Source organism: Pseudopipra pipra, chromosome 16, assembly GCF_036250125.1.
Source record: "Pseudopipra pipra isolate bDixPip1 chromosome 16, bDixPip1.hap1, whole genome shotgun sequence".
Lineage (NCBI taxonomy): Eukaryota > Metazoa > Chordata > Aves > Passeriformes > Pipridae > Pseudopipra > Pseudopipra pipra.
The window spans coordinates 9,598,984-9,620,337 of NC_087564.1; the positions used below are offsets into that span (position 1 = coordinate 9,598,984).

A 21,354-nucleotide genomic window follows, 5' to 3' on the forward strand; every position below is an offset into this window, starting at 1 on the left:
TCCATTTTAACTTTGCTGTATTTATATACTATATAAATTTTACATGCTATATATTTACAGTGGGGCAAGTGCTTTTTATCTTTAAAAAAACAAAGATCAAACTTTTAGACATCTCTGAACAACACAGCTTGTATAAACCAGACAGATTATTCAGATGAACTGTATTTAATACAGGTTCCCCACTCATCTCCTGATGCAGGACCAGTGAATAATAAGTGCATCACAGTTTGATAGCATTTAATAATAAAAATAAAAATCACAGTATGAATTTGTCTGTAACTAGACACTTTAGAGAGACAAAACAGACAACTGAGACTTAAGACAAATGACAGTATATTAAGAAAATGTAATAAAAACATATGGAACAATATACAAATAGTCTTGAGAGATACATTCAGAACTGCATATTTGTTGTTTCACAATGTTGAAAACCAGAAGATTTTCTTCAGATCTTGAATATAACTCAAATGTGAAGTAAATTAGTTTCTAGTGTCAGACCACAGAAAAAATAAAAATGAAGCTCTTGCAAAACTTGTGAAGTTTTAAATAAGTCTTTAAATTAAATATACAGACTGTCAGTTGCAATTTTTATACTTCCTGGTCGCTCTTGCACCAGATGTCTTAACTTGGAGTAACATTACATGAATAACATAAAGTCAACCTGAGTCTGTAATTAAGCAGCATTTGAGATGGTCTATTCCAGGGCATTATCTCACCTCAGTGAGATATTTATGTGGTAATTTACAATGTTCAGCAGTTGTAAAAAGTTTTCACCCTTTTGGATTAGAAGTATATTTTAAAAAAGAAAGTCTCAAGTTAAAAACTAAAAAAAAGTTCTTATATGGTAAAATCTGTACAGAAATGTTAAGCACCACTTATGACTGGATTTTTGTCTTGATGGTAATTGTTTTGATAATAAATTTTAAGTTTTGATGGTCAATATTGGTAATGTCAGGTTTGAAGGTAAGAAGTCGTCGGTTTTGATGATAAAAAGTCGATTTTTGAAGGTAAAGGGTTGCTGGGTTTGATGGGAAGAAGTCATTGGGTTTGGTGGTGGGTTTAGTCTGAGTATTGAAGGCTTTCATCAGTCAGCTCCACATCTGAAAGGCAAAAGGAAGCAAGGTCAGTCCCTGTCATGGCCTTGAACATAAAACTGTGGCTCAGTGGCTTGATTTCTAACAGAAGGTTCAGAGCTGCCCCCAGCTCCATCTGCTCCGTGCCTACAGGATCCAACTCTCTCACAGACTGACCCTGTTTCAGTTCTAGGCTAAGAAGGGTGACCTGTTTCAGAGCATTAGGACAGAGCCACCTGCTTTGATAGCAAGTGCTGGACCTCAGGTAAATGGAGTTTAGCTGAAGCTTTACACAGACAGCATCATTGTGGTCAGGCTGACCCAACCTTATCCACACAAACAGAGCCTGCAGAAACCTGCTGGAGAGAACAGGTAAGGATGTAGGAAATAACTGCTTTAGAGCTGCTCCTTCCCCATCCTGTATGATTTTGTCTTTCACCACAACTTAGCACTGTTTCCATCCTTATTAATGGATTCGAAGTAACTCGAGTCCTGGTGAAAGGGCACAGCCTCACAATTCCTTCTCAGTGGCTCCTTGCCTGTCCCTACCTTGTCTGAGGTTCAACACTCTCCAAAAACACACTGCCACAGTGGCCTCTTTTCAAACTGGATTCCATCATGCAGAGAATCCTACTTGAGACCCATTTTTTAAAAAGAATATTGACTTCATGCAAGAAGCAGCTAATTAAGATCCATGGATTTGATGAAATGCTAAAATTCTCAAGACTTACAAAAATTGCTTCTCCCAGCCCTCCTCTCCCCCTTGTGTTGTGAGCAATGAACAAACACCTCCTTCACCCCCACAGCCCAGCAATCTCACTGCCCCAGGACTTGTGCAATGAGATTATTGCACAATCTGTACTTTAGACTGCTTTAGAAAAACCCAAGTTTGCCATCTGCTGGCCAGAGAACTCCCTAGAGCCAAACCAGTATTGAGCACATGCATTTTACTCTGTTTAGTTCCTGATTTATCAGCTACAACTGAGACACTTTTAGTGCAATAAGGGTTATTTTGATATCAGTATAATAAAAAAGGTCTATTTTTACAACATTAGTATTTGAAAGACCTCAGTTCAGTCCTTCTTAAATTTTCCTTGTTAAGGAATAACGGGTGAACAATCAGCTTCCCCTCCACGCTGTATTTTCAGAATGACACTTTTGGTTGCTTATGTTCTAAAAGACAGTCAGTTTTCCACAAATGCATTTCCTCTTTGCCTTGAGCAAACTTTTCAGTGCAGGAATCTACTGACTGTGGCAATTTACCTCAATGTGGAAACCACATGAAATTTTGGAAAATTAAAATCTCTTTCAGGATTAAACTTCTCTGAACAGCAAAATGCATTCAGCCACAATGACGTTTTTAACACTGGACTAGTAATGAACAGGATTGTCACTGACCATTAACCCAATTCTTAAACTGTGGTCAGGTGTAAAATGTAGAAAATGTAACAATAAAACTTGCTTTTGGATAGTGAGTTGTCTTCTTCAGGGATTACTTCAGATATCCATGTGCAAAATAGATAGCTGGGGGACTGTTCTGGTTTTTATATATCAGTAACTGGAACTGGTTTATGTCAGATAACAAGCATTTTAAAAGGTTTTATTTCTACAACAAACACTTCAGAAAAAATTTCATGGGAAATGCTGTCAAATTTGATTTTAGATGTTGCATTTATTGCAGTGTGCAATCTTCTTCATTGCATAATTCTAGAGCTAATTAATTTAATTCATTTATCTACTGAGAGCCCAAGTCAAGATTATGACAAGCAACAGCTGGGAGTTCAGTGTGAATTCAGTCAGGCGTTCAAGTTTGTATTTAGTTTTTTTATAAGAAGCACCAAACAGACTTCTTTTAAAATATTAAAAATTGGGAAAGAGCTGCTTCATCAGCCTACTTCTATGTATTTTTAAGCCAATACTAACAGAAAAACCCCACAACTACATAAAATAGGAATTTAACATACTCCCCAGCTGTTAAATTGTGAGGTGTCCTCTGGAGGGTTGACAGCTGTGCTTAGGAGAAGGCAGAGCTACCCCTGAACCACAGTATTATCACCAATTTCTGTTGCTCTGATAAGCAACCAGCAGTTTCTGTGCTATGGAATAGCTGGACACAGTATTTTATTTAAATCACAGAATGGTTTGGGTAGGAAGGGACCTTAAAGATCATCTATTTCCAACCCCCCTGCCACGATATTGTTTGGAAGCCACGATATATAAAGCAGAGATTTTGTCACAGAAGCATTTAAAGATTGTTCTGAATTAAAAGGAGTCCTGCCAACACCCTGGGCTTCCTTACCTCTGACATACTCGTGGGATGCCATGGAGCTGTATTTCTTGCTGTCACCTGCACCAGAAGGCTTCTCTTCCTTGTAGGGTTGTTTACTGCCCTGGCTTCTGTATTGCTCACATAAATGGTCATCTGGAGGACGGGATTCTTCCTTCTTCTCCCATGTTTTCTTCTGGAAGTGAGGATCTAAATATTCCAATAAGTCTTTCAGTTTCCTGTCGTGCTTCTTCTTTTTCTTCTTTTTCTTATGTTTGCGATTGTCATTGTCAAAGTGGAGCACAGAGCAATCCAAATCATAAAGTCTGAAGGAAACATGCAAGTTAAAAATAGAGAGACAGGTGTGGCACTTGATGTATATATGAAATGTTATTTATTTTACCACAGGTGACGACTTGCAGCGTATTTTGTGGTCATTTTTGCACATCTAACTTACTTTAGATGCAGCAAACTTAAGCCCTCAGAACGAAGGACAACAGCTCCTGGTTCGTACACAAATCATTAACAGGGGCTAGTTGTGGAATATGGAGAATTAAAAAAAAAAAAATATTCAATTTGTAGCCTAATCAAAAACCGTGTGCAGATGTTACTCTGACTACAATGTCCAGCTCTAGTGTCCTATCACAATTCAGCAATATCTTTCCTATCTTCACTTGACCAACCTAATGACATGATCCCGTCACATTATGATAGAAAAATAACTCAGAAACAATGGAAAAAAAGGCAGACATGAGAAATACCCGGAAAATAATTAGGAAAAAAATTGCTGATTATGCTGGAATCCTTGCTTACTTGTAATCCTTCTCTCGATGTTTATCTTTGGACTTCTTTTTCTTCTTGACCTTCTTATACTTTTTGATTCTTTGGTCATCTATCTTTCTGCATTTCTTTTCTATGTCACTTCCACTTTCTTCTTGGTGGGAGTATCTTCTTTTGCCGTTCCTTAGTTTCTCATTTTCCCGGGAAGAGTCCTCAAGGTGTGAATGTGCTGGCAGGGGTGGGAGCGCGTGCCTGTCACGGGAGTATCTGTCAGGATGCTGCTGAGGTACTGAACAGTGATGTAGGTTTGCTCTGTGGCTGCTGAAGTGATGTAAATCCTCCTCTCGAGAGAGTGGGTTGTGAGCCCACCTGCTTTTGCAATGATAATCCTTGTGTGACCTGCTGTAAGCTTGGCTCAATTTGTCATAGTCTTTATCACAATGAGAGGACTTCCTCTCTCTACCATCCCTTGTTCCATGGGAGGAATAATAATCATTGTAGTATCTGCATTTGTCCCATCTCCGTGGCTCATCCTGGTAGTACCTTTCTCTATTCCAAGCTCTCTCCCCTTTGGAATAGTAATACCTGTTCCTGTCTTGTTCTGTCCTTTCTCTGCTTCGGGATCTGTAACGAGAGTATTTCCCTGAGCTTCTGCCATTGCTTGGACTGTTCCTTTCGTTATGGGAAGATCTGTACTTGCTCTCACTGCAATATTCCTGCTTGTGACGACTCTGCTTGTTTGTGTCCACGCTACGAGAGCTCCTCCTCCTGTGGGAATGTTCATCTGTTTTGCTCCTGCTTTGCCTCTCCCTCTCCTCAGTGTCTGAGTTCTCTCTCTTCCTCCGGTAGTGCTCTTTGTCAGTTCTTTTAGAGTCATGGATTTTTTTCTTATTTTTTTTCATATGTTTCTCTTCCTCACATATTTTACTACTCAGTCCCTCATCTGCTCTAGAAAATTGGCTTTCCAATACTTTATCCAGCTTTGTAATGGAAGAGTCATTAACAGGTGGTACCTCTACATAATTATTAGAAATGTCCTTTGTATCTTGGCATTTATCTGTAATATCTAGAGATGCAAGTTTTTTAGAACTACATTCAATGTCAGGCTTCACAGAGGAAGTTTGCCCTAATTTCTCTTTGCTCTCAGGAGACCCTTTGATGTACAAAGGATTTTCTTTTGAAATGAGTTCAGGTTCTTTTGATCTTCTTGGTTTGTCTTCGTCTCTGATGTCTTCACACTCACGCTGCCCAAGGAATTCATCTTCAGTGTCCAAGGATTTTTTCCTGACCTTGTGCTGACCATTGATATTGAGATGTGCATTATCAGCTTTTGTTATAATACTTTCAGCAACTTTTTCTTTGGTAAAAATGGTTTCAGAATCTGGTTGAGTAAAAAGTTTCTCAACCTCACAGCTAAAATTGGAAGGAACCTTCCTGGATTCTTCATAAGCAAACAGTGCTTCCATGACTACAGTTTCCATAAGACCATCATTCTCAGAAGATTTCTGAGGTCCAGATACACTGCACAAAAGAAGGAACATATTTTTAACTTGAAAAAGTCCATCTAAAACAGAAATGTTATGATTTAAGTAAAAAAATTGGTGGCTAATGCCAAACTCTGCAACACATTCCCTTTAGAAACCTTTCTTACACCTTCCTCAGCTCCCAGGGAAAGTGTTTTTCTTCTCTCAATTCTGCAAGTATTACCTTAAAAACCCACACCCAGCACATCCATCTCCTTCCACTTGCAGCTCTGAATCACATCAACAGCCACAACAACCATATTTGCTCTTCCCCCCCTCGAGAAAAAAATAAATAAACACACGGATTTCCCACTCTCCCCCAAATGGGAGAACAGATGGTGGGAATGTACATTCACTCATCCTAGGGTAGAAAAGAGGAATAGAAAAAGTATTTCAGACAATGGAAGGAAAATGTAAAAACATTCTATAAAAGTTTTTCAAAAGGCATTTGCCAGTGTTTAGTATCAGAATAATGTGTGCCCAGTGCTGATGTTTGCAATACTACATGTGCAGCATGGAATTCTCTGTACTGATGAAATCTTTCTATTAAGTAGTATTAGTAGACAGGTAAAATAATGATAAACTTATATGAAACCTTCTTTTAAACAGAGTGTACTCATTTTACCTTTTTTCCTCTGACAAGCTGTTCAACTGGCTGTATGTGAGAGAGTCTAAGATACCTTGAGGATCGGGCGACAAAGCTTTAGGCATCTACAATTAAAACACAGAAGTTAACAAACAGAAAAAGAAAAGCTCTCTTTAGTAGAAAACTGGTTTTTTGCAAAATTTCAACACTAGATGTTAAACAAGAGCACCCTGAGTTACCTGTGCTGTCCTCATTTTACACATCATCCCACTCCCCCCAATTATATTTTATGAAACTTATGAAGCATTATCTCAGCTGAACTTCTCTTATGTTGACAGCTCAGCTCTGCAAATCCAATGGGATCACAGCACAGAGGGTTAGGATGAAATTCGTGCCGTGCATTTTCCTGGTATTCCCCATGAATCAGGAACACTGTAATGCTGATGAACACAGAACATATCACAGGTGAGAAAGTCCAGGTGGGACAAATGTAACTCACCGTTTCCAGCACTCCATTTGCTTTAGAAAAGAACATCTCAGAGGGTTTAACAGGTTGGACTTGGCAAGTGGAATCGTCAAGTTTCAGTCCATTTTCTTTATATTCGTTATCTAAACTAATAGCACCATTTAGGGAATCAATTTTTGGCAGCTCGTGCTGGGATCTTTCTTCAGCGTTCGGACAGGACGAATGGGAATTATGCAGCGTACGGACCACCTTCCCAATCAGAATGCCATTGGAAGATATCACGTTGCAATTCCTTTTAAACAAGCCCTTCGACTCCTCCGGTTTTCCTGAAGGTTCTGCACCGTAAGGGACTATGTTCTCAGAACCCAGCTTGGGGTTTCCATTCACTGCTGGCTCAACAAAGATTTCATCAGGAACTTCCTGTTTGGAGACATTAGCAGGGACTGCCATTGTGGAGAGATTTGAGGTAGGCTCTGCTGCGGAGGAGTTTGTAACTGTGGATGAAGGAACAGGCTTGCTCAGCTCCTCATCCTCCCCAGCACTGCTCGGACACTCCAGCGGGGGCACAGTCTGACGTGCAGGCAGTTTGTTGTGAATACTGATAGTGATCTTCTGGTTTTTTGACGGGTCAGTCATTGAAGGCCTGGAAATGGCCCAGTTTTGAACACAGGCCGTTGGTGGAGCTGATGAAGGCCTTTTTACAGCCACACCAACTGCACTGGGATCCTCTTTTAAGGGTCCATTTCCATTTAAACGACTTGAACTCTGCATTTAAAGACATTGCAAAATGGGTATGTTCAAACACACAGCAATGAAAGTTTTAAAACATCAAATTCTCCTACTATACACTTCTACAAATTGCTTCAACACCTAAAAAACCCCCCTTTCCAATACAAGTGCGAGTCCAACAAGTGTGTTTAATTCCTGCCTCTGGTTAACTGCATATTGGTATCAAATGAGCATCATTGTTGAAACCCACTCAAACAACTAAACATTGACTAAAGCTATTTCAAAAAATACTTATTTTCCTCTTTAAACATTCCCTGACAACACTGGAATATTTCTTCTGGTAATCAGGAACAAGACAATCTCTTTTCACTGTTTCAACTAAAGTGACACTGATGGGGGCGGGCTGGGGGATATTTACTTTTTAAATTTAAATTATTTAAGCATTAATAGACCACTTAAATCGTCTCAGGAGCATGGCTCTCAGTGCTTTAGAAAGCTGAGTTGGGAGGATAAAGTAGTGAAGCAGCATGGCTGCACAATTCAGGATTAGCCACTGTTGGAGCAACTCTGGTTGCAGCACGGAGGGCTGTGAAGAAGCTGCAGCGTGGAAAGGAAAATAACAAAAAAACCACTCCACACCAAACCCCACCATAATTCGGTGCCATTATCTGCCCCCTCCTCTAATTACCTTGATCATGTGAGGAGGAAGCCGTGGTCCCATGAATCCAGGCTGTTTGCTGTTGGCTCCCCGCTGGCCCAGGAACGGGCGGGGGTACGACGGCGCCGGCAGGTAAAAGGCGCGTTCCCCCAGCGTCAAGTCATAGCGCCTGCAGCAAAAGCAGAGAGCTCAGCTCAGAGCTTTTCCTTCAGCCCATTCTTGGATTAAACCCCATCCTATAATTTCACAGGAGCAGTGTATATGACGTGGAAGACATATACAAAAGATTTAGCCAAGACTGCAAACTGAAAATTAGGTAATGGTCTTCCTACAACAACACCCTTTTCAGAGCATTGACTCGGCCTTACATCACCTGTGGCCATCATTTCTCCTCTGTTTTAAATCAGCCAGCTACAAAGAGCAGATATAGAGCAGGACACACAAGTGCAGAAGTTTAAGGCCAAGAAATGAAAGATATTTAAATAAATGACATGGGGAATTCCCAGTTAGACAGAAGTGAATTGTACAAATAGGAATATTTTCCTAGGGGCGAAAAGACTTAAAAAGAAGAAGTAATTTGACAGTAAAAATGTGGTTTGTGTTAGTGGTTGTTATTACCTGATATAAAAAAGTACATAAGCTTGCTGATTGAGAACTGTTTTGATATCAGAAAGTTCTACTGAGGCATCATTCATTCGATACCAAAGTCCATTACCAGCCTGCAAATAGAGATAATGTATCTTCAGATGAACTGCATGTGTTCCAAAGGACATCACAGATAGAACACTACAGAACAAAACATACCCCAACAAAGCAAACAGAACACATAATGCAATCTTTTCCCCTCAAAATGTTACCAGTAACATTTTAATTTCTTTGCCAGCAGAGATTTTCCCCTGCCAGAAATGGAGCTGTATCTACCTTTATGAAGCAGAGATAGTGCCCAGCATTACAGTTGAAGCCACTATGTACAAGAACTGCATATAAAGCATAGATGAGAGGTTCTCCAATGGATTGGGACATATATGCTCGAAGATCCAAATATTCAGGGTATTTTACATCCTAAACACAGACAAAGAAGATTCAAAAATTATCCTGAAATAATTCATGGAATAGCCTGAAAAAACCACTTCTAAAAACACAGACTAGGATTATATGAATATATTTTTTGATTCACTTAAAAATACCTATTCTCATAATATTTAATAATTTAAGTTGCAGGGACCTGTTTTCTACAGAATTAACTCTTCAAGGTATGTTCCTATGGTCACACAGGAACTTTATCACTATTAAAAAATGAAGGAGTCATAGTTGTTATATTGACTTTTCTTCCACTATAGTTACTGCCTGAAAACATGAACAACTTTAAAATGAGTGTTCATCTTTGGGAAATGTTCCATTCCAAGAAGGTAAAGCAGCATTACAGCTGTAAACATACCTTGTTGATCTTTCCACCTGTAAAATTTGCAAATCTTTTCAGTGATATTGTGAGGACATTGGAAGAGCGATGTATCGTGTATCTCTTGGATGCTGGAACCATCTTTTTACACCTTAAAAACAAGCACAGACAAGTTTTTAACAGTATATTCTTTTCCCACCCAGAAGTCGAATAAGTTTTCATCCCTCACACATGCTTATACTATTTGAATGACATTTACTTGCATAATATGTTAGATCTTTTCATAAATCCATACATTGTATTTCAGCTTTAACAGAGAAAAAAAAGCAGGATATAAGAGGACAGCTCTACAGAACAAAGAATAAAGGATTTAGAACATTATCTTTTGATAGTCCAAGAAATGCCTGAACCTTTCTTATGCCAAAAAGGTAAGGCTGTAAAAAATGTAAAAACAAATCAAAATTTAACAAAAAAAAAAAAATCACTGGAAGGAAACATTCTGCAGGAGACAATTGGGCAGTGTTAAGATTTCATATACTGAGGTTGTCTGGAAAGACACTGAATCCATCTGCAGTCCTTCAAAACAAAATTACTCATCTTATTGGTTGCATTCAAAGGCAGGAGGTACAGAGTAAATTCTGAAATGCAACCACTAGCACAGACAAAGACTGAAACGTGTCACTTGGCATTGTCAAGAAAAATCCTGTTGAGAGTTAACAATCAGAAAGAATTAAATAGCCTCTTTTCAAACTCTGATGTCAAAACACAAGGCTGAGAATTCCAAACTGATGGAGAAAGCCTATGAACAAAACCAAGAGACCCACCCAAAATAACTAAAAAAAAAGAAAGTGGTTTATACAATTCTATGAAACCTGTAATTAGAGACAAAGTTTTCAGGCAGTAATCTTTATTAGAAAAAAATCATGAAATCATGGTAGGAAATAAAAGGAAAACATCAATTAGAAAAAACTGTAAAGTAATATAATAGTTTACCAGGAATGGAAATGATACTGTACATACACCAAACCTTTTTAAACTTTTTTTTGAACTCACAAAAAGACTGAAACATCTGGGTTTATGCATGACTAAACTCCTCACCCCCCACATCAATGAAGGATCATGAAATTCAGATGTGAGGTGCTTATTACAGTTATCTTACTCATCCTCAGCCATAATCTGGAAACTCTGGGAATTACTCAAATATTACATGTTGCTTGCTGGGATCCACAGAGTAAAATGAACCTGGGATTAAAGTGGTGCAATAGCCTGTTGGATGCTCTTTATTCAACATCTGCATTCAGATGTGCTAATTAACTAAAGTTTTCCAACAACAAAAAGCAGGATTACATTTTTCATTTTGAAGGATCAGACAGGAACGTTACAGAACCAAGCCTGGTGGTCTTTGCTTTTCTGATTTTACATTTGAATAACTAGCTTGTTTTGCCAAAATACCTTACACAAGTGTTCAGTGCTCTTACATATGTTGGAACATTTTCCATATTGATGAGCACACAGAACATCTGAACTCCACAGCTTTCACTAAGCACAGGTCAGGTTTAGGGTGGCTCATTTCAGACAGAAGTCATCCACAGGTGTCACAATTCCAGAACTGTGCAAGACACTGTTCCATGAGCCCACAGAGGTTGATTGTCACCAAGTCTGTTCACAATCACCAAGACCCAACCTCAATTTGTCTCACAGGGAACACCAGGACCTTCAGGAAGCTGGTGTTACCTCCCACCCCAAATCCTTGCCCACAGCTCCGTGCTCCAGCTCACCACTACTGATCAGACATTCCCTTTATCTTCTGGCCATATTTCAAAGTACAACTCCACACTCAGGAAGGCTGACAAGCCCCAGTGTAGACAAGACTAGGAATAAAAGTCTAATGTGAGCTAATGGCCACAATTCTTACAATATATTTCCAAATATTCAAACAGAAACACACAAATTACTCACTTAGAAACAAATGCCTTATTTCCCAAGCTTTGAACAATTTCAGGGTATTTGTTGTACAACAAAATAAAATGAAACAGAACCAAGTCTCACTATCATGTTGCAAACAAAGTCAAAAGAGAACTTCTGCTCCAAGTCCTGCACTGCATTAAACACATATCTTGTATTAAGGTGTAATTAATAATAGTCTTACTTGCTACATTTATAGCTGTTTTCACCATCCAGTTGTTCCGGTTTCACAAATTGTTCTAGAGCTCTGGTGACAGATGTAACTGCCTGGATGAGTAAGAGATTAGAGCACTAAGTCACAAGAAATGCAAAATTTCAAACACTTACTAGCACTTTACAAGAGAACCTTGCTAGTTCATACTTGAGTGACCTATTGTGAACCAGCAAACACTGTGAAGAAGGAGGCAGAAACAGTACACTGAGCATTTACCTCATTTGAAAATGATTCTACTTCAAAAGAAATAAATTCTGCAATGCCACAGACAGCATCTGTGGTATGCTTTGGCATCAGTAACGAGAACAATCAACCCATCAGTCTAACAATAGATGTATATTGAAGTAGAATAATTGAGAACTATGATAGTATCATTGTTTGTGTAGATATAATAATTATTTTTCCAGCTTAAATCCAATACAAACATGGAGACCATTCACATGGCTTCCACAGAACAACAGAGTCCAACCCACTCCCATCCACTCCCAAGCTCTTTTGTCCCAGCAATATATGTTTTTATGCAAAATGACCTTATTTTACAAAGCTCTACGAGTCTTTACACTTCTTGACCCACCCTCACAGAACGTCTCACCTTTATATCCAAGGTGACGTCGAGGAACGGCTCGTACGTGTCCGACACTGCTTTGCAGTTCAAGCACTTTACTGCAACCAAAATACAAAGGCTTAACAACAGGTGAAGGACACTCTGCTAATTTAAATTATTAATACACACTGGTTTAGTCAAACTACAAACTCCTTTATGACAAACAGACACAGATCAGTTCAAAAGACAGTAAATTTTTTTAAAAGTACCTCGGGATCGTAGATATCCTCCAAATATTTGATAAATAAGTGTGGTGGCTTGAGAAGATCTGTCCAATCTGGAAATAAAGTAGAGTCAGACCTCAGAAGACTGAAGGCACAGAGTTAACCCCTCAAACATTTTTTATGCAAACCAAGGACATAGATTTTTAATTTGTGATAGTAAATAAAGGAGTAAGAGAGGTTAGGGAACATTTAAAAATTAATTTGTTTGTGCTTACTTGGTGCTTCCATTCAAGCAAGCTTTCTGTAAAGCATCAACAGTGAAGCATAAGAATTCATGTGCATCCTCTTGACTGCCAAAATGGAAATGTTTTCCTATTCCTAATAAACAAGAAGATTATTATTTATCTCTTATAGAATAAAAGAAAACAAGTATTTCTAAAATACCTCTTCTTTAAAGTATCAAAATTATTTATATGCATCAAATACCTCTTCAGAAAATTGGAAAAATTAGAAAAAATAAGACTATACTAAATTACTTACTTTTAAGGCCATTGATAACAGATGTAGGTTTGATGGCATTATTAGAGCAACACAGGACCTGGTTGATGTGACTTTCCATTGTGCACATCATACAGAATCCTTCTACATGACCTGAGCAGGGAGAGAAGAAAGTGTTGCAGTCTAGTCAAATATGCATTGCTACAAAAAACCTCCCTCCAAAATAAGTCTTTAAGTTAGAGGTGCAATATCCACTCTCCAAGCTACAGTCTCTTGTCCTAAGGTGCCAATACCCCAACATTTTTTGTGGCATTTTATTATGCAGAAGTGTACAGAATAAAAAGCATAAAATCACAGACCAGGTTGCTCAAAGTCCCACCCAACCTGACCTTGAATATTCCCAGTGCAAGGTATCCCTGCCCACAGCAGGGGGTTGCAACCAAATGAATTTAAGGTTCCTTCCAACTCAAAGCATTCCATGATTCTTAACTGAAATAATTTTTATATATGGGAACAATACATAATTAAATTTCTAGGAATAAATACTAAGATATCAGACAAGAAAGTATACATATGGATATGAAAAGAGGCTCCTCTAGGCTTAAATAAATTCAAACAGAAAAACGGAATTCCAAGAACACAAGTTCAAGGGTTTAAAAAATAGAAATTTTTATTTAGAATAAAATCAGTCTAAATTTTAACATAGTCCCCTAAAAATTTCTATTTCAGTTCATAAGAGATTAGCCTGTAATGCTTTCTAGGGTTTGTTTTTTTTTTTTTAATGGGTCAACACTGAACATATAATCTACCACAGTATTACTGCATTACAGTATCCAGGCTGTGAAGACTAAGAATCTCCAAAGCAGACATCCCAAATTTTATCACCTTTCTGCCAGCAGGAAACCTAAATGCCAAATGTTCATCAAATGCCTTCCTTTACAATGTACTTCATTATTCACATGAAGCAAGAAATGATCTTTTCTTTAAGTTTTACCACAGCACATTAAACTAACAAATTCACTTTATTTGCTATTCTGAGCCTCCTGTTAAGAGAATCACTGAATCGTTTAGGTTGGAAAAGACCTTTAAGATCATGTTCAAAACCTGCTTCTCCTGATAAAATAGGACAACTAAGAATTTCCTTCACGCAATCACTGATTTTCTTTCACCTTCAGAGCTGTCCAACAGATTTATAACGTTAGAAGGTACTCACATGACTTGGTGTGCTCAAGGGAAAGCATGTAATTGGCAAGAGGAGGCGTGTAGGTCAGACACTGGAGGGTGGAATTAAGGAAACACGTGTTGCCGAGGTTCTGCAGCCCAACCCCAACACTCTGGGTTTGTTGCCAATCCATACAGATTTTCTCAGGTGGAAAAAGAATTCTTTGTGGTGGAGCAATCCCATCATTAACAACTGCAAAATTGGATTTGGAGAGACATGTACTGGTTTTGTTTTAAAGAGGGTATTTAAAGAGTAGCATCCTGCAGGAGTACCCTGAAGAACCAGCTCCAAAACACAGCAACACATGATGCCATTTCAATCTGCTGGTCAACACACTGGTTTGGACAACAGTTTATTCACCTGTTTTAATTCTTCTAATGCAAGGGAAACTACCACTCTAATTTTAGTACCAGGCTTCTTTACATCTATACTCTTTCATCTGTTTATCAATTAAATTATTGGGTTTTTCCTTACTGTAACTTAAACCACAAACTTACACTTGTAATTATACAGTAAGAACTGAGACAGAAAAATAAGCAAGTAAGTAGCACAGAAAGTAACCCTACAGATACCAGATCTCTCCCTGAGCAGCATCATCATTCAAAGACTTCTGATTAATGGAAGCCATGAGTAGCCATGGAAAAATGTACTTTCCTCTGCACAACAGGAAAGACCTGGGTAAATCTATGTATTATGAAAAGCTGCCCTTAATTTGATTGTAAAGAGATCAAAACTAATTTACAAAGAGATAAAACTAAGTTCTGCAACACTTGTCCCTTTGGTTGCCTCAGGGGATGCACAAAATTGAAGTCTGCCACTAAAGTCTTGGTTCATCGTGGTCCCATTTTACAGCAGTGCAACAACTAAGAACTGCTTCTACTTTTGTTTTGTTTTGAAAAACAAACAGGGGGAGGACAAAAGACACACTTACCTAGATCTCTTTGGGCAAAAGGCTTTGATTTTTGAGATGATCTACAATAAATATGCCCTCCAGGGCCTTTGTCCACAGAGACTTTGTTTGGATCTTCTGTAGGTGGTACCCGGCCCAAACTCGCGGTGCGTGACGTCATTTTTTTAGTACGGGGTTTCATAGATTTGTCAGACCTTCTTGATGAAGATTTTTTAGACTTTGAGGATTTTGGCTTGTTAACTATGGTCATTGTTCATATCTGTAACAAGGTAAAAGTTCTGTTTGACATAAGGAACATCAAGAAGCATTCCAGAAAGAAAAGACTACTGGAAATCCTGCCGCTGAGTCTCGAACTTGCAGAACTAAGCAGCTGCTAAGTATGATTAAAAACCAAGAAACAAACCTCCAAAACTCAAAAATAATCGCACCCAACACGAAACTAAACACACTAAGTAGAACTGTCCATCAAAACTGCATTGATATTACTTTTAACTTCAGCAGAGCTGGTGACTGATGGCATTTGTTACACTTCCATGGGATTTTAAACCATTATAGTTATGAAGACCTTCTTCTTAAAATGAGCTGTGGCACATTCAAGTGTCGGCCTGTTGAGATCCAGGAGGAGTTGTTTGGCCAACATCTTTTTGCTCCTAGGAACCATACACCTCTGAGACACAGAGGGTGGGATAGAGCTCTGAAAAATCTTGGGACAGGAGATCCAGAAAACATTTGCAAATTTATTTCCAACCGGGTTTCTTCTGCCCTTCCAAGAAGTATTTGTTTGGATAGAATTTTGGCGGCATTCCTTGTGGTATTTTGCACCTATCACATTTACAATGTTTACTATCAACCAAAAAGTTGAATTAAAAACCATCCTTTTCAGTTCTACTTCTGGAGAGTTGGAGGTTTGGCCAGGGAAAAACAACAGAGGAATGTAAGCTATAAAAAGAAAATGCTGAATGCAAAAGAAGGCAAAACGAATCCTCAGCCCTCAAGTGCAAAGGCAATAACAGGCACTAAGTACTTTATAAAATGCTGATTAGGTTTTGAGATGATAACTCTTTAACTATGTGTAATTGTGTGTGCATAGTAAGCTGCTGAATAATTACATAATATATTATCAATTTCTATATGTAAATTTTTACTACTGTCTTACTACAGCATGTAGGGCCCTTTTAAGTTTAGGGAAACTATAAACTTAACTGAGGGTTTAAAGCATAAGCTGCTTTGTTATACCAAAATATCTGAGAGAACAAAGCATAAAGCAGTTTCAGATTCATGGCACAACTTGATTGCTGATGATAAAAATTCAGGTAGATCAAACAAAGCACAGTAAATTGGAGAACTTCTAGTCCCACAAAAGACAAATTATGCACAAAGCCTTTAATTAGATTTTTCCCCCTGTAAATTCTCAATTTAAAATCCAATCTATACACATTTTCCATTTGTGAGATTATAGTACACAAAAATGAAAAATTCATTCTCATTCCACAGAAAAATTAAGACATCTTTGTCCATTTGAAAGACTAAGATGATAGTTCTTGGGCTCAGTGATTTTCAGGTAAGATCCAGACTTCAAATCGTAGATACCAGTGACATCTCCAGGGAAGGGGTTTCAACAACATATTTAAAACGTATTTGCAAGACAAAAACCAGAATCAAGACACTGCAGTGAAAAGCAAACAGAAGAATGTTATCACAAAAAAAGCCTGGGCCTCATACTGACCAGTGAGGGAAGCCTTATGTATTTTTAAATTTATTTTGACAACCGAGTAACACATTACCACATATCATGCACTACACACCAGCAGGTATCAATGCTGGTAAGAATAACTCAGACTCCCCACTTTTTCAAAATATGTCAATATAATTCTTAATTTGGACACATCTCTTTGACAAAGTTGTACAAAACTATCAATACTGATATTTTTCCTCGCTCAACGTACAAACAGGTTGTGTTCCTGCACCACTGCTGAACATAAATTTCCATTGCCATGTGTATTGAGAGTTTTTTCCCTGTGCTATTCCCATAACAGACTTCTCCCAGTATGATACTGAAGAGTAAACGAGATAAAACAGTTACTTTCCTCCCATTTCGAGCGCTGCATCGGCGTTGTTTAGATTTGTTTTGCAGTCTCGCCACAACGCACATCAGTTACGAGCTGGAGCTAAATATTTATGGTCGGTCTCGGCTCTGCATACAATAAATCACTGCTCGGGAGGGTTTGACACGAGATCCCGTTCACAGAACCGCGTCTAACCAGGGCGTGCGACTGCGCCTTTATCTCAGTACAACCCGAGCGTTTTCAGCAGTGATTGTAAGAAAACACCAGCGGCACACGGGAACGAGAGGGAACTCCTGCAGCACCAGCCCGGGCGGGGCTATCCCGGTAAATCCCGGCACCGCACACGCCGCTCCGAGCCAAAACAAACGGGGCAGTGCGGGAACACAAACATACGCCCCGCGCCGCTTTTACTTTCGTTACAAAACGAAAGACAAGAGAGGCGAGAGTAATTAACCTCTTCGCCCGCAATTACGAGCCGCGGGACAGCTCCGAGCGCCGCGTCCCGCCGGTCGTGGCGGGACCGAGCCCGGAGCCCCGAGCGCCCCCAGACCCAGCAGCCTGCCCAGCCTCAGACACCAGCCCGCGGTCAGAGCTACCCGAAACCAGCTGAGGGGGTCCGAGGGGTTTGGCTTCCCGAAAACGTTCTGACACCGACAGCGAAAGGCCGCTGGCCGGGGCGGGGAGAAGGGGCAAGGAGAAGGGGCAGGGGCAGGCACCGCACGCAACATGTCCGCGCTGAGCGCGGCAAGAGCCCGAACACACACAAAACAAAACCCACGCAGGCGAGGGGGGCCGGGGACCGGCCCTGAGGGAGCCCCCGCCTCGCCCTTCTGCCCCCAGCCCGCACCCCGCCGGGCTGCCCCCGCCCCGCCGCTCCCCGCGCCCGCCCGCCGGCCCCGCGCTGACCTGTCCGGGCCCGCGTCCCATCCCGGCCCGGGGGCCGGACCGCGGCGGCGGCGCCCAACGGCGGCTCTGTGCCCATGGCAACGCGGGGGGGGCGGCGAGGGGAGACGAACCGGGCGCGGAGCCCCCCAGGCGCGGGGCGGAGGGGCCGCGGGAGCCGCCGCGCCGAGCGGGAACAACGCGGGGCCAGGCGGGGCTCGGCGCCTCTCCCGCCGCGGGACGCGGGGCCGGGCCGCCCCGGCCGCCCTCCCGGCCGCGCCGGGACGCGGGGAAGCCACGCCGAGTCCCCCACGCCGGCGGCAGCAAGAGGAGGAAGGAGGAGGAGGAAGGAGAGGCGGGCGGGCGCCGGCGGGACCCCGGCGCGGAACGGAGAAGGGCGGGCGCGGAGGCACCGCCGCGCCGGGAGGGGGCCGGTCCCGCCGGCCCAGGGGGTGGCGGCGGCGGGGCTGGGTCCCTCCGCCGCGTGCTGGGGACGGCGCCCCGCCCCGCCCGGGGGTCCCACCCCCTCCGGCTGCCCGCCAGGCGGGAGGGCAGCGGCCGAGCTCCCGGCCCGCGCCCCAGCGCGGTGGGCTGGGCTGGGCTGTGCCGGCTGCTCCCGCCGGTCGCTTTCCCTTCCCTTTCCCGGGCCGGCCCCTCCCCCCGGCCCATTGATTTCCAGGCGGGAGCCGCACGCGGCGCCGCCGGGCTGTGCCGGGGGCCGCCGGCGGGCCCGGCGCTTCCCCCCCAGCCCCATTACCTGGCTCGGCCCCGCTTGACTCGGCGCTGCCGGGTCCCCCTCGCCGCAGCCCCCGCCTCAGCCCGGCCCGCTCCGCCTCCTGTTACAGCCCGTCGGGGAACAATGACGTCCCTCCGCCGGCCTCTTGCATCCGGGGCCCGGCGCCGGCCGGGCAGGCGGGCGGGCGGGGGGAGGAGAGGAGGAGGCGGCGGCGGCGGCGGGGGGAGCAGCGAGCGCCTCCGGGTCACACGGGGACCGGCACCGCCCCTGTGCCGCGGCCGGGAGCCGCTAGAGGGGGCTCGGCGACCCCCGGCCCGGGCGCGGGGTTCCCGCGGGGCGCGGGCGGTGCCGGTGCCCGGGCGGAGGGGAGGGGACACTCCGCTCCCCGCCGCGGACCTGCCGTGCGAGCGGCTGCCCGCCCGTCCCCGCCTCCCCGCGCCGCAGTTCCCCCTTCTCCGGCTTGTCCCTCCGGTTCATGTTTTATCGCTCCGAGCTCAAAGAGCGGCCATAAGGGCTGGCCCGGCCCCCTGGGCCGCCCCCGGGGAAGGCGGGCGGGCCCCGCCGCGCAGAGCGGAGGGCCCCGCGGTGCCCGGCATGTGGCGGGGCGGGAGGGCCCCGGCTCTGCGGGCGCCGCCCGCCATCGAGTTCCCTGAGGAGAGCCCGGAGCCGCGTTTTGATGGTAAGCGGGGCCGGGGGCGGCCCTGGGGGGTAGCGGGGAGGGCGGCCTTTTGCCCTGGCTGCCCCCGGCTGGCGGGGCGGGCAGGAGCGCGGAGCCGCCGCCTTCCCCTGCGCTCTGAGGGTGATGCAAGAGCGGGCAGGCCCTGCCCTGCGGTCGCGGGGCGAGCTCCCCCTCTCCGGGCACGGAGCTCCTCGTCCTCCCCGGGCAGCTGCTTTCCGTGCGTGCTTAGAAAAATTAATTGGCTTCCTAATTAGCGTCTTAACCGACTCGCTCAGTGGCAGCTCACGTGGTGCCTCTTTTGTGAGCCAGGGTTGTGTTGAAGCTGTTGTGGGTTGCAGGTTGTTTTGATGTTTAGGTCAATAGGCGTGTACCGAGACCTAAGTTCATTCGTCTGACTGTCGCCTTCCAGAGTCCGATGTGCCGGCGGAGCTGCGAGTTGCAAACGGGTCGCAAAAGTTCATGAAGTTCACTTCGACCATCCAAAACCAGCTGCTGCTTGTGTCGCTGCTGGAGCACCTCTGCCACATGTACACGCACAACCCCGTACATTCGAGGTGTTTGTTCCGAAGTTAGTAAGAGTAGTTCCTTCCTGTTTCTTAAACTGCCTTACAGCAATATCCTTCTGTGCAGAATTGCAGTGTTATATCAATACAAAGCTGTAGGTTTCATCCCGTTGGGACAAGAATAATTCTGTGAAGAGGATGAGTAGCCTGAATCAATTTAATTGGGAATGACAACTTGTCTTATTTTGAAAACAGTAACAGAATATTGCTGCAGATGTAAGGATCAGGCAGTTGTAAGGATCATGTGAGTTGCATCATGAGAAGGGCAGCAGTGTAAATTATGTAACTGTTAAATGTGATCTAAAAACAGAGGTAGAAGAGGAATTTAATAAAAATATTTATAAATAATTAGCTGTAGCATAGTCTTCATTAAGTTTTTCAGAATTGTGTTCTGGGAAAGTCCTTTATTTTGCCGTAAAGTCTTTTTCATTCAGGGAGGTTGCATCTTTAAGTGTGAAGTGTTACTTTTAAAACCTGCCTTCTTGGTGTGTGACTTACCTTGAGTGTTTTGTTCATTTAGGCATAGACTTGATGCTTTTGAGAAACAATATCTAAGGTTTTTCTCATTACTGTACATGACTGAAGAAAAAATAAATCTCATAGTTGAAATGGAAGCCATTTATAACATCCAGTAACAACAGTGCAGACAACTGTAGGGTTTTTTTGTTCTTGAAGTCTGATGTAGATGTTTGGCCCTGGGTCTTAGTATTTACCAAACAAAAAAATATCTGGGAAAGAAACCCTACCAAAATTCCTCCTTTTGTGAGAGGAACAATAAAAAACAACCTGGGCATCTTCTAAAGTGTGTAGCTGCCTGTGTGTGCTTATATATGGAAAATTACATTCCTCTATTGGTATAATTTAAACCTATTTCCAAGGTAGTTTAAATTCTATGAATAAGAGAAACCCATACTCCAGTAGTTGTATCTGGTTTGTGGTTTTGCCTGGTGTATTCATGTTCTTGTGGGTGGGATTTTCCCACTTCTCTAGTGTGTGTGACTGTCTCCGTAAGGCTTGTGTAGCAAAATTCCTGATTTCTTGCAGGTTCACTTCCCATACACTTTATCTCCTTTAAAAGATCAAATAATAGGCTGATTTGTGAAATACTGGTACCAAAGAAACACCTGAAAAAACTCTTATGAGCAGGCTTGTTTTAAGACCTTGGAAGTCCTAAAACTTTAACTGCCTTTTTGTAGCATCTTTGCAGTTGCTCCCATCTCCAGCATTTGTTAGGGTTTTTTGTCTGTCACAGTTGTTTTACCCCAGCTTAGAAAGATGAGGTGCTTGGGGTGGTGGTAGAAGGGAGTGACTTCATTCTTTATTATGAGGATGTGCACACGTCTGTGGGTTTGGATGGGAATCAGAAAATCT

At 42.7% G+C, this 21,354-nt stretch overlaps 2 protein-coding genes across 5 annotated transcripts in view; one reads left to right on the forward strand and one right to left on the reverse strand.

Moving 5' to 3' along the window:
• On the reverse strand, nucleotides 1-19,071 carry USP42 (ubiquitin specific peptidase 42). 3 transcript variants are annotated; one of them, XM_064673043.1, is made up of 17 exons: nucleotides 18,763-19,071; nucleotides 15,079-15,316; nucleotides 14,139-14,339; nucleotides 12,968-13,078; nucleotides 12,703-12,805; nucleotides 12,473-12,540; nucleotides 12,252-12,322; nucleotides 11,630-11,712; nucleotides 9,520-9,631; nucleotides 9,003-9,143; nucleotides 8,700-8,800; nucleotides 8,112-8,250; nucleotides 6,728-7,459; nucleotides 6,268-6,353; nucleotides 4,153-5,640; nucleotides 3,373-3,665; nucleotides 1-1,100 (listed from the first exon to the last, which is right to left on the reverse strand). In XM_064673043.1, exons 2-17 carry the CDS (start codon nucleotides 15,305-15,307, stop codon nucleotides 1,060-1,062), a joined length of 3,999 nt encoding a protein of 1,332 aa, XP_064529113.1. In that variant the 5' UTR covers nucleotides 15,308-15,316; nucleotides 18,763-19,071; the 3' UTR covers nucleotides 1-1,059. The 3 variants fall into 3 exon arrangements, with proteins under 3 accessions (XP_064529113.1, XP_064529115.1, XP_064529114.1); XM_064673045.1 differs by lacking the exon at nucleotides 18,763-19,071 and adding an exon at nucleotides 18,030-18,717; XM_064673044.1 differs by lacking the exon at nucleotides 18,763-19,071 and having other exon boundaries at nucleotides 15,079-17,985.
• EIF2AK1 (eukaryotic translation initiation factor 2 alpha kinase 1) overlaps nucleotides 18,812-21,354 on the forward strand; it is a 13,185-nt gene continuing 10,642 nt past the window's right edge. Inside the window, exons 1-2 of one of the 2 annotated variants that reach the window (XM_064673059.1) lie at nucleotides 18,812-19,420; nucleotides 19,830-19,988. In XM_064673059.1, the coding sequence (XP_064529129.1) occupies nucleotides 18,865-19,420; nucleotides 19,830-19,988 (715 nt within the window). In that variant the 5' untranslated portion in view covers nucleotides 18,812-18,864. The remainder of the gene's footprint in view (nucleotides 19,421-19,829; nucleotides 19,989-21,354) is intronic. The other variant, XM_064673058.1, reaches the window with a different exon arrangement.